We start from the raw sequence: 14,938 nt of genomic DNA on the forward strand, positions 1-14,938 counted from the left end.
GCTTGATCTCACAACTGTGTGCCAGAATCAAGAGGTCGACACTTAACCTATTGAACCACCAGGCGCCCCAGCATGTGTATTTTAATAAAACTCTACAGGTAAATCTGATGTGCATCTCCAGTTGTAAAGCACTGGCCTAAAAGATGCCAGATTCAAATTAAAGAATATTGTTATCAAATAAACATTTTAAATGATAAGTGAGTTGTGACTGATTATTATACTGTTGCCTAACATCAGGCAAATCACCCGCAGGATTCTGATTAATGGAAATAAGTCATGGACAGCAAGGGCATGCAGCAAACCTCTCAGAACTGCCCATAGGGCATACAGTTGCTGAAATATTTAAACATTTGACCTATCCCAATTTAACCTAGGAAAGGCTAAGCGTCTCCTCTGATTTGACAACTCTTCCCATGAAACTCCAACAGTAACATATCAAATAATCCTAATTGTTTCTGGCACCTCTCTTTGTCATAAGGTGGAAGAATAAGTCTTTGTGATTTTCCAGGGACCTTCTGAGAAATCTCAAAGATAGTTTTAGATAACAAAAGATATTCTGAAAGTTATTTTTCTTCATTTTACACTTAGGACTCAATCTTAGAAAAAAGAAATCAACAGTTGTCAGATTTGAACACTTAAGATAGGATCATGGTGCCTTAGCAACCATATCTGGCTACTCATTTGTTTTACGGGCCAGAGTGTAATCTATCTTCATGAATGTTCCATGTGAGCTCAAGAAGAATGTGTATTCTGCAGTTGTCGGATTAAGTATTCTATAAACTTCAATTAGATCCAGTTGATTGATGGTGTTGTTCAGTTCGACTATGTCCTTACGGACTTTGTGCCTGCTGGGTCTATTGATTACTGACAGAGGGGCTGGACTCCCCAACTGTAATTGTGGATTCGCCTGTTTCTCCTTGCAGTTCTATCAGCTTTTGGTGTTGTGTTGTTAGGCGCATACATGTTAAGGATTGTTATGTCTTCTTGGAAAACTGATCTCTTTAGCATTATGTAATGCCCTACTTTTTGCCTGATAATTTTCCCTGTTCTGAAATCTGCTTTGTCTGGAATTAGTACAGTTACTCTAGCTTTTTGGTTCGCATTGGCATGGTATATTTTTTTCCATCCTTTAACTTGTAATCTGTATTTGTCTTTATATTTAAAATGGGTTTCTTGTCTTTCCCAATATCGGCTCTGACAACCTCTTTCTCTAATTGGTATATTTAGACCATTGTTGTTAAAGTAATTATTGATATAGTTAGATTAATATTTGCCATATTTGTTGCTGTTTTCTATTCATTGCCCTTGTTTTTTGTTCCTATTTTTGTCTTCCACTCTTCCTTTACATTTTGTGGTTTTGACTGAGCATGTCCTATGATTCCAGTTTCTCTCCCTTTTTAGCATATCAGTTGTCCTTTTTTTAGGGGTTTCGCTAGAGCCTGCAATATCCATTTATAATTAACACGAGTCCACTTTCAAATAACATTATACCACTTTATGGGTGGTGCAGGTTCCTTATAACAGAGTATTTCCAGTTCCTCCTTCCTGTTCCCTTAACACCACTGTCAGTCATTTCACTTATCCATACGCTATAGTCATCCAATATATTTTGCTATTATTATGTCAAACAAACTCTTATCTGTTGGATCAGTTAAGAATAAGATCTTAGATCTCAGCTTATCAGTTTCCTCCTTCGAAAGGCCTTCGTTAAGTCTGGGTGAAGCCCACCCCTGTGCTTCTTGAATCATAGCACTGATCACGCTGTCTCTTCCACTAACTCAAAATGTGTTGAGGGACAGAATCTTGTCAATCTCATTTGCTGCTGTAGCCTGTAGCCAAGCAGGCAGGCACATTGCCCATTTGAATATGCCACCAATATCCTGGTTTGAAACCCAAAAAGGGAACTTTGAGTAGTTTCTCTCTGAACCTCAATGCAAATTGCACTCACTAAATCTAACTCCAGCTTACATCACACTTGCACTGATACTATCTCGGTTGGATTTCCCGACCACACTTTGAGGTAGGTGCCTATAGATCGATCAGGTTCCCTGGAAGCAGAGCCCGATATGGGGATTCGTGGGCATGTGATTTATCGAGGATGGCTGTCAAGAGACAAGGAGTGAGGGAAGTAGGACAGGGCAAGGGAAGGAATCGAGCAAGGATGTATGCTCAGATGGACTCTAACCATCCTATGATCCCACAGGAAGCTCTGGAGTATGAATGAGCCACAAATTTGCTCAGCCTTGAGGCAGAAGACTGGACTTTTGTACCTCTGTATCAGTTAGTAATTGACCATGGTCTGACTCAAGGAGAGGAAAGGGATGTAAACATCTGGGCATTTCCCGGCAAGATGGCTCCCATCAACCAAAGGCTCCCTGGAGAAGGGAGAGCCTGTGAGCTGTTACAGCCACCCTGCCCAGGAACCAGGGGATGATGCAGTGGCCCGGTAATGGGATCTGGGTTGACCAGGGGCAGCACTTACCAGAGTACCCACAAGGAAGCTGACTCAGAAAGAAAAAGCAACCCGCCCAGCGGTACCCAGATAATAACCATCAGAACCAGACTTCAGACCCAGACAGCCAGACTCTGAATCCCCAACTCCGTCTGCCCAAATCCAGCCCCACCTACCACAAACTAGTTCTGGTTGCTGTTTGACAGGGTGGCCTGCTTCTCAGAATGGAAAATCTCTAGGGGCAGGGAAGCAGCTAGGAAAGCTCTCTGTGGCCACTGCATTGCATGCACAGCCTTGAGAGACTGCATAAGGAGTAGGGTAGAGGTGAGAATTTGGGAAGCTGAGAGTCCACGTCCCAGCATCCATGACTGCTGCTGGGAATGGCAGGTGATGAACTTCTACTCTGCTCTGCCCAAAGTTGGGGCTCTTGCAGTGCAGTGGGGAAATCTGCCTGGCCATGACACAAAAGCCTGGATGGTGGCTCCTGTGGACAATGAGACCAAGTACCCTGCAGAAGAGTTTCCAGGCACTGCCCACTCAGAGGCAGGGCCTCAGGGTGCAAAAGTGGGAGGCAGGCTGGAGACAGGAGGGGAAGGGGCCTTCGTTGAATACACCCCATGGGCCAGACTTTTTACTCCTGCTTTTCATTTTTATTTTTTTAATGTTGATTTGTCTTTGAGAGAGAGACAGAGATAGAGTATGAGCGGGGGAGGGGCAGAGAGAGGGGGAGACACAGAATCCGAAGCAGGCTCCAGGCTCTGAGCTGTCAGCACAGAGCCCGACACGGGGCTCGAACTCATGAACCGTGAGATCATGACCTGAGCCAAAGTCGGACGCTTAACCAACCGAGCCACCCAGGCGCCCCTACTCGTGCTTTTAATTAACCTCCCAACCACATAAGGAAATAAAGGTTACTAGAGCCATTTTACAGATGAGGAAACTGAGGTGCAGAAAAGTAATTTATTTGTGGCCACAGAGATAATAAATGATAGAAATGATCTTTTCATGCAAACCAGTGTAGCTCGTAACCTGTGTTCTTTCTAGAAGTAAAAAATATCTTATTTCTGGGGCACCTGGGTGGCTCAGTCGGTTAAACCTCCAACTTCATCAGGTCATGATCTCGACCTCAGTTCATGAGTTCGAGCCCCGCATCCGGCTATCTGTCAGCACAGAGCCTGAAGCCTGCTTCCAATCCTGTCTCCCTCTCTCTCTGCACTTCCCCCGCTCATGCTCTCAATCTCTCTCAAAAATAAACAAACATTTAAAAACATTTTTTTTAATACTTTATTTCTGGATTAAAAGTATCAGGGGAGTGCCACCCATTCTCAGATGTCAGTCACTGTTCTGTGTTCATTAACAAGCTGATGGAGAAAGTATGAACATCCCCATGGCAGACGGGAGCTCAGAGAGGTCAAGTGACTTGCTCAAAGACACCCAGCTAGTAAGTGACGAAGAGGTTGGTTATTCATACCAGAACTTCATGATGACCTTGCCCACATGTATTTCATAACTTTGTGAATAGTTGTACTTAGTCTAGCTGTTGGGCAAACTGTTGAGGAAATTTCATACTGTAGATTCTGTTCAACCAGGCCGTTTGCCAATGCTACAAAGTCATGGTTGATACACACACTCACAGGCGGGGTCCCGTGAGACAGCAGCCCCTGGAGAAAGGAGCCTGTCAGTGGTCCAGACAGAGCCTTGCCAAACAGAGACGGGGGCTTGGCCTGGCCCTGGGGGTCAGGAGATGACTCCGCTCTGACCCCAAAGAGCTGCACACCCACAAAGAGGAAAGGCATGTGCCTAAATCTCTAACCGAGCTTTATTTTTTTTTTGTAATGTTTATTTATTTTTTGAGAGAGAGCGTGAGAGCGTGCACATGAATGGGGGAGGGGCAGAGAGAGGGAGAGAGAAGCCCAAGCAGGCTCCACACTGTCCGTGCAGAGCCCGACGTGGGGTTCAAACCCACGAACGGTAAGATCACGACCTGAGCCAAAACCAAGAGTCGGTCACCCAACCGACTAAGCCACCCAGGTGGCCCCCCCTCTACCTGAGGTTTAGGCAAGAGCGTGGGAGTGCCAACCAGTCAGAAGAGGGAGACATTAATTCTCATCCCAGACCAGGGGCTCCGAAAGAGGTGGCCTTTGGAGCCAACAAGCTCCAGGAAGTATCTTGGGCATCTGGTGTCTCACAGCTGGGGGCACTTTCCTGGGGTGGAGGCCGGTGAGGCCAGAACTGCCCAATTCCTGCCCCTGCAGGTGACAGGTCCGGGAGGAGACCCTCAAAGAAGCGGGCTCCCAGAGCCGAGGGTGCCGCGGGCAGGCGCGGAGCCCAGCCTGGCCAGAAGGAACGGGTCGGGGGCAGCCCAGGGCCGGGATCCCCCCGGAGGAAGCAGGCAGAGCGCAGGAGACACCGAGAAGAGCTGGGGGAACGGGGGCGGAGCTCCGCAGAGAGGACCTGCACAGAGAGGAGGAAGAAGGATGGGAGGACTTCCCTCAAGGAGCAGAGAGCACCCTCAAAGAAGGAAAAGGAGGTGCTGAGGAAGGAGGAGACGTGGAAGCGGCTGAAGAAGCACAGGTGTGTTGTAATTCTGGTCCAGGTGCGTTTATGATCAGTGCCCTCCTCTCCTTTGGCCTTTCTCCCTCCCCTGACAAAGGGTTGATGTCCCCTCCCCTGGTATAGGTGACCCCTCCAATCTCCTGCTTCTGTTTGTCCCCCGCTTTTCCACCACCCTGCTCTCCCCCATGAAATGGGAAGAGGGTCTTGGCCACGCTTGGAGGGGACACTGGGTGATCTCAACCGCAGTGCCTCATGTCCGGCAGGTGCGAGTGGACATACTGAGTGGGGAGGTGACATGGCAGCGGGGTGGGACCAGATCCCAAGTCTCCTAAATTTCAGCTGGTGGCTCACCGCAGCTCTTGAAGAGGAACTGAGAGAAAAGAACAAAACTGGATTTAGGAGTCATCGTAGGACTTAAGCACGCCATTTCCCCAGTCTGGACCTGTGTCCTCTTCTGTGAAAGGTGGCGTTGATTTAAAGGACCCTCGAGGATTCCACCAGCCCTGAAACCTAGGATGTGGGGGGTTTGTTTTTTTCCTTTGTTCCGTTAGTGCTGGCACATGTAGGTTCACAGACAGAGCCAGCTTCAGGAGTCAGCAAGTCAGGATTTGGGTTCCATTCTTTGCTGCCAATTTTGATGGGACATCTCCTTCTCTTTGCCCTCCCCCCCCCCCCCCTTTTTAGCTTTCCTCACTTCCCGGGATGTTTTAAGAATCCCTGTTGGTAATGGCTGCAGAGGCTTTTGAAACAGAGGAAGGAAGCAGGGCCAGGGTGAAGGCGATGTTCCTTTCCACGAGGGTCTAACCCCCTCAATAGGGTGTTCCACCGCCCCTCCCTGCCTTTACAGAGGGAACTGAGGCCCTCAAAAGGGCCACTGATTTCTTCTGTCACCCATGCCGGTCATCTCCGGCTTGGTTAGGGCTTTTGTCTCCTGCCTGATTGTCCTTGGACATAAGCTAAAGGGGTAAAGAGTGCATGGTGCCCGCAGCAACTTAAAGAGAACTTGAATGCATGTTGATCAAGCCCTGAAGTGTCCTGAGTGTTAGAGGGAGGCTGCCCCACCCCAAGCAGACCACAGGTGTCTGGACGGCAGAGGCAAAGCGAGGGGTGCCATTCTCAGCTGAGTGCCACAGCAGGGCAGAGAGAGACAGAAAAGACTCAGTCGTGTTCCCCAGATGCTGACGGTCTAGTAGGTAAGATAGGACATGGGCATCAGTCATCATAAGACAAGGCGGAAAGCAATATGCACTCAAGAAAGGGTTTGATGAAATGCCTTTTCCATGGGGCCCTGGGGCATCCGGGTTTCTCCATCGAGAAGGTAAGCATTTCGGCCAGTCCCTGAAGCACACGGGGAATTGAGGCAAAGCCTGAGTGCCCTGCACCCCCAGACCAAGGGACCCCTGAGGAGAGACTCAAAGGAAGCTGTCATGGGATGTGCATGAGGCATGGCAAGACACCCCTGTGCCCTCGGCTGTCCAGCGAGGTGCTGGACCCCTCTTCTCTCCTCTGGCCCATGAGGTCTCCTCCGTTCTTTGAGTTCCTCAGAAATTAAAACTCATGGGGGCTGCTGCAAATTGTTCTCTAAAACCTGCAGGGACCCAAGCCCACATCCTGTATTTACATTTATGGAAGTGGCTGAGAAGGCTGCCTGGGCCTGGCCTTCTCCCGCCACTCCCTCACCCCATGGGCAGCTGTCCCGCTCAGAGTTTTTTTCCACAAGCAAAGGACACTGTGAGGAACACACACAACAACTCAAATGTTGCAGCAGCCGGGGATGCCCGGGTGGCTCAGTTGGTTGAGCGTCCAACTTCGGCTCAGGTCATGATCTTGTGGTTCATGAGTTTGAGCCCCACGTCAGGCTCTGTGCTGACAGCTGGGAGCCCGAGGCCTGCTTTGGATTCTGTGTCTCCCTCTCTCTCCCCCTCTTGCACTCTGTCTCTCTCTCAAAAATAAGTAAAACATTTTAAAAAAGTGGTTTTTTTTTAATTTTGTGGCAGCCGAACACACATGGTCTTGGCTGTGAGATGTTGAGGCTCCTTACACAGGGAGAAGGTTTCTGGATGCAAGTCCCCTCCCCCGTGCCATCCAGTACGACGGCCACCAGCCACATGCTGAGCCCTTGAAATGTGGCCAGTGTGACCAAGGAGCTGAATTTCTAATTTAACTTCACTTTATTCTTTAAGTTTATTTATTTATTTTTTATTTTGAGAGAGAGAGAGCGCGAGCAGGGAAAGGGCAGAGAGAGAGAGAGAGAGAGAGAGAATCCCAAGCAGACTCCACATGCCAGCACGGAGCCCAACTTGGGGCTCGATCTCACGAACCGTGAGATCATGAGCTGAGCTGAAACCAAGAGTTTGCTTAACTGACTGAGCCATCCAGGCACCCCTCACTTAATTTCATTTTAATTCGGTGTTAATGCTACTGAGCTGACACAAAAGTTAGTGAATTTACTTCACTTGGACAGACAGCTGTAGTTTTGAAATCGACTTAACTTTGAAGCCGATGCATTTCTCCTTTAAAAAAAAAAAAATGGGCCAACTGCTTTTGTCCATGCAGATGCAAATGTCAAAGGAAAATGATATTCTACCACGTAATTCGTTGGCTGGGAAACTTTTAAGTATGTCTAAAACCATTTGGGTATGGTTGAAACCATACCCAACCAAATGGGTTTTACCCATTTGGGTAACCATTTCAACTACAAATCTTATGAAATCCAGATACAGATCAAATATGTTCACTGAAAATTTAATGTCTAAATCGACACACACAGGGGTTGTGAGAGGAACACCAGATTTTGAAGACAGTACAAGAATATAAAATGCCTCATTAATAATTTTTAGATTGGTTACGGGTGAGAATGACAATTTTTGACATGTTGGATTCAACGACGTGTATTATTAAAATGAACTTACCCATCTCCTTTTGCCATTTTAATGTGGTTACTAGAAAAATTTCAGGGGCGCCCGGGTGGCTCAGTCGGTTGAGTGTCCGACTTGGGCTCAGGTCGTGATCTCGCGGTCTGTGAGTTCGAGCCCCGTGTCGGGCTCTGTGCTGACAGCTGGGAGCCTGGAACCTGCTTCGGATTCTGTGTCTCCCTCTCTCTCTGTCCCTCCCCTGCTCATGCTCTGTCTCTCTCTCTCTGTCAAAAATAAATAAACATTAAAAAAATTTTTTTTTTAATTAAAAAAGAAAAATTTCAAATGACAACGTGTGGCTCGGGCTGTATCTCTCCTGGGCAGCACTGTGCTAGAATGTGGCGGGCAAGGAGCACACAGAGAAATCAAGTTGGGGGAGGTGACCCTCCCAGTGCCTTAGGCTACAGGACAGAGTGGCAGTCTCTTCTGATGGGTACTGGGAGTCACCAAGGGCTTCTGAGCAGGGGCGGGCCTCTGAGGGGTGGTCAGGGCTGGGAGGGTCAGGGAACACAGCCTGCCTGCCTTGCCCGTGGGCTCCCCTACATTCCGCAGGGTGCCTAAAGACACCAACTTCTCACTCTCCCCTCCTCTGCCCCGGGCTCTGCCTCCAGATCGCCCTCCTTGGCCTCCAGTGCCTCTGTCGGGGAGTCTCTGTCAGAGGAGGAACTGGCCCGAATCCTGGAGCAGCTAGAAGACAAGAAGAAGCTCATTGCCACCGTGCGGAGCAAGCCCTGGCCCATGGCGAAGAAGCTTACTGAGCTCAGGTGAGCAGGTGGTGGTCGGCCGGGGGCCTCTTGATGTTCGAGAGGCTCAGCTCCTTCTGATGGGCCCGGAGTCCCTTCTCTCTCTCCGCCCCTTGACAGGAAGGGAGATTCACCCTCCCACTCTGCTTTGGTCCCTTCAATCCCTAGCACAAGCATAGTGCCTGGTGGGGGGGGGGGGGGGGGTTGTTAGAGCCTAGACAGGCGTGAGCAGTGACTGTTTATTGACTGAGGCCCTGCCGTTGGCCAACACTGACAGGGTCTGGCGGGAGAGACAAAGGATCGTGGCGCTCTGGCCTACACCCAACCTGGCATCCTTTCTGTTTCGTGTCCCTTTCCTCTCATCTGGCGGCTTCTACACCTCCCTCACAACCCAGCACAGACGTGCCTCCCTTGGGCGGCTTTCCAGCCCCCACCCTCCCCACCTCGACACGTTCAGAACGCCCTTTGTGTTCTTTGGGCCCCAGAACCTCTTTGTGTGTGGCACACTCACGCTGGGCGTGTGGAGAACGGGGAGTGTGTCTGTCTCAGCTACTCTCGCGTCCCAGATGCCCGACAGCTCAAGGCCCAGGCTTGAGGTGACGCTCCATGAATGTTGTTCGGGCCTCCTCCTCTCCAAGCCCCTGACTCCTGTTTTCAGCTCAGCCCTTCTCCCGTTTCCACACGAAAGGCCGGCCCACCAAGCGTTTTGTGAGTCTCGTGTCTCTGCCGTAGTCTTGAGATAAGGCCAGGGGTCACACTGTTTAACTGGTTTTCTACTGGAAAAAAAAAAAAAAATCCCATCCAATATTACCATTTCCCCCCAAGTTCCCCCTTGGTTTTTCTGCCACCGGGGGCTGGGGGCGGGGGGAACACTCCCCTTGTCCTTCCCTCTTCATAAAGCCACTTTTGCTGGCTCCTGTCACACCTGAGTTTCCAGTCTGCCAACTGCCTCACCCTTTATTATGTAGAACAATTTGGCAGCTGTATTTTGACGCCCCGTTTGCCCCCAAGAGGTGAGCGAAGAGGCTGGCTGCGCACAGTGCAGACCCTGAGGGAGTTCTGGTAAACCCAGCTGACTCTACGCACCCAAGCAAATTACTACCGGGTGCCCTAGGCTCCTACGGGAAGAAATGCCTCCCTGTGGTGCCTCCGGGCCAGTGCTGACCAACAGAACTTTGGGGCGTGACGGGGATGCTCTAAAGCTACACTCTTACTGCCGCCGCTAGCCCTATGTGGCTGGGAACCACTGGAAAAGCAGTTAGTGTGACCGAGTAACTGAATTTTTTGTTCTATTTTAATTTATTTAAATGAAATCATGCCACGTGGCCGCTGGCTACGGCTCGGGTGGCAGGTGCAGGCATGGGCAGGGGCTGTCTTCTGGGTCTCCTCTCCCTGATCCCTCAGGGCCAGCTTCTTCCTCCTGTCAGGGGGCCCAGAACAGCCATCTGTCACTCTAACACCACCTCGCCCCCACTCAGGTGTCACCTGAACACATCTTTTATTAACAGCGGAAAAAGAGCAACCCAGGTGCTCATAGAAATGAGATCTCCAGCAGGCTGAAGTCTCGGGGACCGTGAACATTTCTTGAGGGCTGTTCGGCTGCCCAGAGGAGACGCGTGACATCTCCTCCAGCCGGAGGGCAGAGCTCCCGCCCCCAGTACCAGCGGCTAAGGCCTGGGGAATCAAACAGACCCAGGCGTCTGTCTCTGGGGCAGGTCTCCTCGACCCACACTGGCCTCTTCCCTTCACGATTCCCTCCTTCCTCTTCCCTCTCCCAAGACTCCTTATCCCAGAGTCAGGTCCAAGGTGGACAGCCTCTGGGTCTCCAAGCAAGCTGGGGCCTCTACCTAGAAGAGCTTTGCTTTCTGCCGGCTCGCCTGGCTAATTCCTACAACCCTGTAAGACTCGGGCCAAGCGTGCCCTCTGCGGGGAAGCCCCCACCGCCCGCCCCACATTCAGGCTGAGTTACTTACTGCCCCTCAGATGCCCAAAGCACGGTGTCCTCACTCAACTGGATGCTCTTGTCCACGGAGCTGTGTCTAACACATCTCTCAGTACTCTTTCTTTTTGTACATATGGCCACCGCTTGCTGAGTGCCCCCTGGGTACCAGATCTATTCTGAATGCTGGTATGTAACAACCAGTTACATACCAAACCAGTTGTTGGTAACAACTCCTTTACTCCATTGTTATTGCCCCCACTTTACTGATGAGCAAACACAGAGCCATCAGGTCACTTGCCCACGTTTTACGAGGTGAGGTAAGGGGCCTGGCCCGCATTTGAATTCAAGAATTCTGGCTCCGGTACCTACACTCTTAATGTGTCTTTTGCGTTTGTCTGTTTATTTGTTTTATTTTTGAGAGAGAGAGCAAGCGGGGGAGGGGCAGAGAGAGAGGGAGACAGAGGGAGACAGAGGATCGGAAGCAGGTTCCAGGCTGTCAGTGCAGAGCCCGATGCAGGGCTCAGACTCAGAACCATTGGGATCATGACCTGAGCCGAAGTCGGATGGAGGCCTAACTGACTGAGCCACCCAGGGGCCCCACCTACACTCTTAATTTGTAATCATCTGTCTAGGGTTACTAAACACTCTAGAATGTTCGCGTCCTCCATGATTTCCTCCCATCACAAATAGCATTCCCAGACTACATCTTCTTTTTTTAGAAGCAATGGTGTGGGGACCCGTCTCTGGCCCACTCGGGCTGCTGGTTGACCCCGGGCAGAGTTGTTGTGACAATCAAAGCAGGATGACGGTGCATGAAGAACAGAGGTGAACTGGGGCAAGGCTGTGTTCACACCTCTGCTGCATCTAGGTGACTTTGGCTGGCTGTCCAGTGCCACTCGGATGATTTCCTTCCCTGAAGCCCTCTGAGCCTCCCGTTCCTCGCTTACAAAATAGGAGCGACAATTGACATCTGCCTTGCAGAGTTCTGACAGATTCAAACTGTTTATATTAAGTGTCCAGCACATCGTGTGGACGCATTTTAAAGCTTGAACATCTTTTGTGCCAGACACCATGCTGACCTCTGAGAGGTGAGAATGGGGAGCAAAGACGAATCAGAGAAGACGTTGCTGACAGGCATCATTAGTAACACAAGATGGGCGGTGCTGTCGGCAAAAGCGTTTCTAGAGCCCACGAGTCGGGGATGTTTGCTTTAAACTATAGAATTAATCGGGTATGTCCCTCTGCTTTATCAGAATCCTGACTGATATCTTCGAAATTTACGCAAACTGCTTGCTTTCTTTAGAGAAATCTGAAGAATTCCACTTCCAGGAAGATTGGGTAGACATACTTTTCCCTATTCTTCCCTAAAACCCTGGACATTATCTGCAAAACAAACATGAGAAGGCTCAGAAAGGTAGAGAGAAGAAGACGGTCTGGTGAAAGACCTCAGGACCAAAGGGTTGATGGGCCATTGAGTTTTGGGGTTTTCTTCTTGCCCTATATTTCCTAGACTGAATATTGGAGAAGCCAGCAACCCAGAAACACGAATAAACACAGACAAAGAACACCTCAAGACAGGGCATAAGTGGTGCCCCCAATGCCCTCACCAGGCTGGTATTAGAGAAAGCTGCGTGGGAAACAGGGACTTTCATCCCCAGTGGGCAGTAATGAAGTAATGAACCCTCCCTCCCCCTCTGGTGTCCATGCAAGTCCATGGGGAGGCTGGCCTTTCACCACCACCTGATAGTAACAAGGCATCCCTCCTAGGCAGGATGTTATGAGTAAAACCTGCTTGGGCACCTGAATTCCCATTCCCACTCAGCAGTAATGAAGAGTCCTACCCAGCCCCAGGTGCCAAAGTAGGCCAAGGGAAGAACAAGGACCTCCATCTGGAAGTAACCAGACAGCATCCCTTTCACCCACTGGGCCAGTGTCAGAGGAGGCCTGCTAAAACAGAAGATTTCAACAAGATCCGGAGTGTTTTAATATCCAAAGTGTCCAGGCTTCAACTGAAAATCACTCATCATACCAAGAACTAGGAAGATCTCAAGCTGAATGATAAGAGACAACTAAAGATTCTAACACCAAGATGATATAGATGTTAGAATCACCTGGCAAAGATTTTAAGAAACCATTACAAAAGTGCTTCACCAAGCAGTGAAACTAACGAAGAAATAGAAAGCCTAAGAAATAGAAGATATAGAGAACAACTAGAAATTTTTATTTTTGAGACTACTTATTTAATGTTTGTTTATTTTTGAGAGACAGAGCTCAAGCAGGGGAGGGGGAGCAGAGAGAGAGGGAGACACAGAATCCAAAGGAGGCTCCGGGCTCCGAGCTGTCAGCACAGAACCTGACACGGGGCTCGAACTCCTGAACTGTGAAACCATGACCTAAGCCAAAGTCAGACGCTTAACCGACTGAGCCACCCAGGTGCCCCACAACTAGACATTTTCGAAGTCAAAAAATACAATCACTAAAATTTTAAAAAACGAACGAGTGGGCCCAACAGCAGAACGGAGAGAGCAAAGAATCAATGAAATTGCAAGTAAAACAAGAGAATTTACCCAATCTGAACAATAGGGAGAAAATGGTCTGGGAGAAAACGTGAAAAGAACCTCAGGGACGTGTGGGACTATAATAAATGTTCTTACATTAGCGTCTCTTCCAAATCCCTCACCCTGAATATGAGAGGGTTGGGGGAGGGGTCCCAGAAAAGAGGAGAAACAGAGTGGGGCTGAAAAAGTCTTCAAACAAACAATGCCCCCAAATTTCTCAAATTTGGCAAAACTTACAGATTCAAGAAAGCTAAAGAAACCCTCCCGCAGGATAAACCCAAAGTGATCTATGTCAAGACATATCATAGTCAAACTTCTTACAAGCAGTCAGGATATTTACAAGCAGTCAGAGAGAAACAGTGCATTGCCTAAAGGGGAAAGCAATTAGAATGACAGAAAATTTGTCATTAGAAACCCTGGAGGACAGAGGAAGGGAGCACAAAAATTTTTCAAGTGCTAAATGAAAAGAATTCTATATTCTGCCAAATATCCTTTAAGAGTAAAGAAATCAAGACATTCTCAGGTGAAGAAAACCTAAAAAAAATCTGTTACCAGCAGACTATCCTAAAAGAATGGCTAAAGCAAATTCTCTAAGCAAAAAGGAAATGATAAAAGAATCTTCAAACATCAGGAAGGAAGAACATGGTAAGAGCAAAAATATTGAAAACTGTCATAGATTTCCCTTCCTCTCTTGAGTATTTAAAATTATGTTTGACAGTTGAAGAAAAAAATCATAACATCATCTAATATGGTTCTCAATGAATGTAGAGAAATATTTAAGACAATTATAAATGGGAGGATAAAGGAACATACAGGGAAGTAACACTTTTACACTTTACCTAGTAAAATGTCAGCTCCAGTAGACTTTGATAAGATATATATATATGTGTATATGATATATATGTATATGTATATGATATATATGTGTGTATATATATGAGTGTTGTGTACAAACACACACCTTACATTACATACTATATTATATGATAATGTACAGTAATAATTAAATTATATTTAATTATTATATTATATTAATTATTATATATTAATATAATTATATTAATTATAAATATAATATAATTATATTAATATATAATATACTTATATAAATATAAATATAATTATATTAATATATAATAATTAATATAATAATAATATATTAATTATATTAATAATATAATATAATATATTACATAATATTTTGCTTAGAGCAACTACTGAAAAGGCCATACAAAGAGATAATGCTAAAAAGCATCATAGATAAACCAAAATGGAATCCTAAAAAATGTTCAAGTAACCTGCAGGGAACAAGAAAACAGAAATGAAACACAGAGAGAACAAACAGAAAACAAAAAATAAAATAGTAGGTTTAAACCCTAACATATCAACAGTTACATTAAATGTAGGTGGTCTAAATATACCAACTGAAAGACAGATTGGCAGAGTAATTTTTAAAATGACTTAACTCCATACAGTCCACAAAGTGAGTCCATAGACTCACTTTAAATATGATGATATAGGGGCGCCTGGGTGGCTCAATCGGTTGGGCGTCCGACTTCGGCTCAGGTCACGATCTTGCGGTCCGTGGGGTAGAGCCCCGCATCGGGCTCTGGGCTGACGGCTCGGAGCCTGGAGCCTGTTTCAGATTCTGTGTCTCCCTCTCTCTCTGACCCTCCCCCGTTCATGCTCTGTCTCTGTCTGTCTCAAAAATAAATAGAACGTTAAAAAAAAATTTTTTTTTAAATAATAAATAAATAAATAAATAAATATGA

The 14,938-nt window shown here is 47.5% G+C and overlaps 1 protein-coding gene across 1 annotated transcript in view; it reads left to right on the forward strand.

Moving 5' to 3' along the window:
• TMC2 (transmembrane channel like 2) overlaps positions 1-14,938 on the forward strand; it is a 67,992-nt gene that overhangs the window by 7,469 nt on the left and 45,585 nt on the right. The window contains exons 3-4 of the mRNA XM_042931430.1: positions 4,708-5,026; positions 8,535-8,687. Coding sequence (XP_042787364.1) covers positions 4,708-5,026; positions 8,535-8,687 — 472 coding nt within the window. The remainder of the gene's footprint in view (positions 1-4,707; positions 5,027-8,534; positions 8,688-14,938) is intronic.

The sequence above is a fragment of the Panthera leo genome, chromosome A3 (assembly GCF_018350215.1).
Source record: "Panthera leo isolate Ple1 chromosome A3, P.leo_Ple1_pat1.1, whole genome shotgun sequence".
NCBI lineage: Eukaryota > Metazoa > Chordata > Mammalia > Carnivora > Felidae > Panthera > Panthera leo.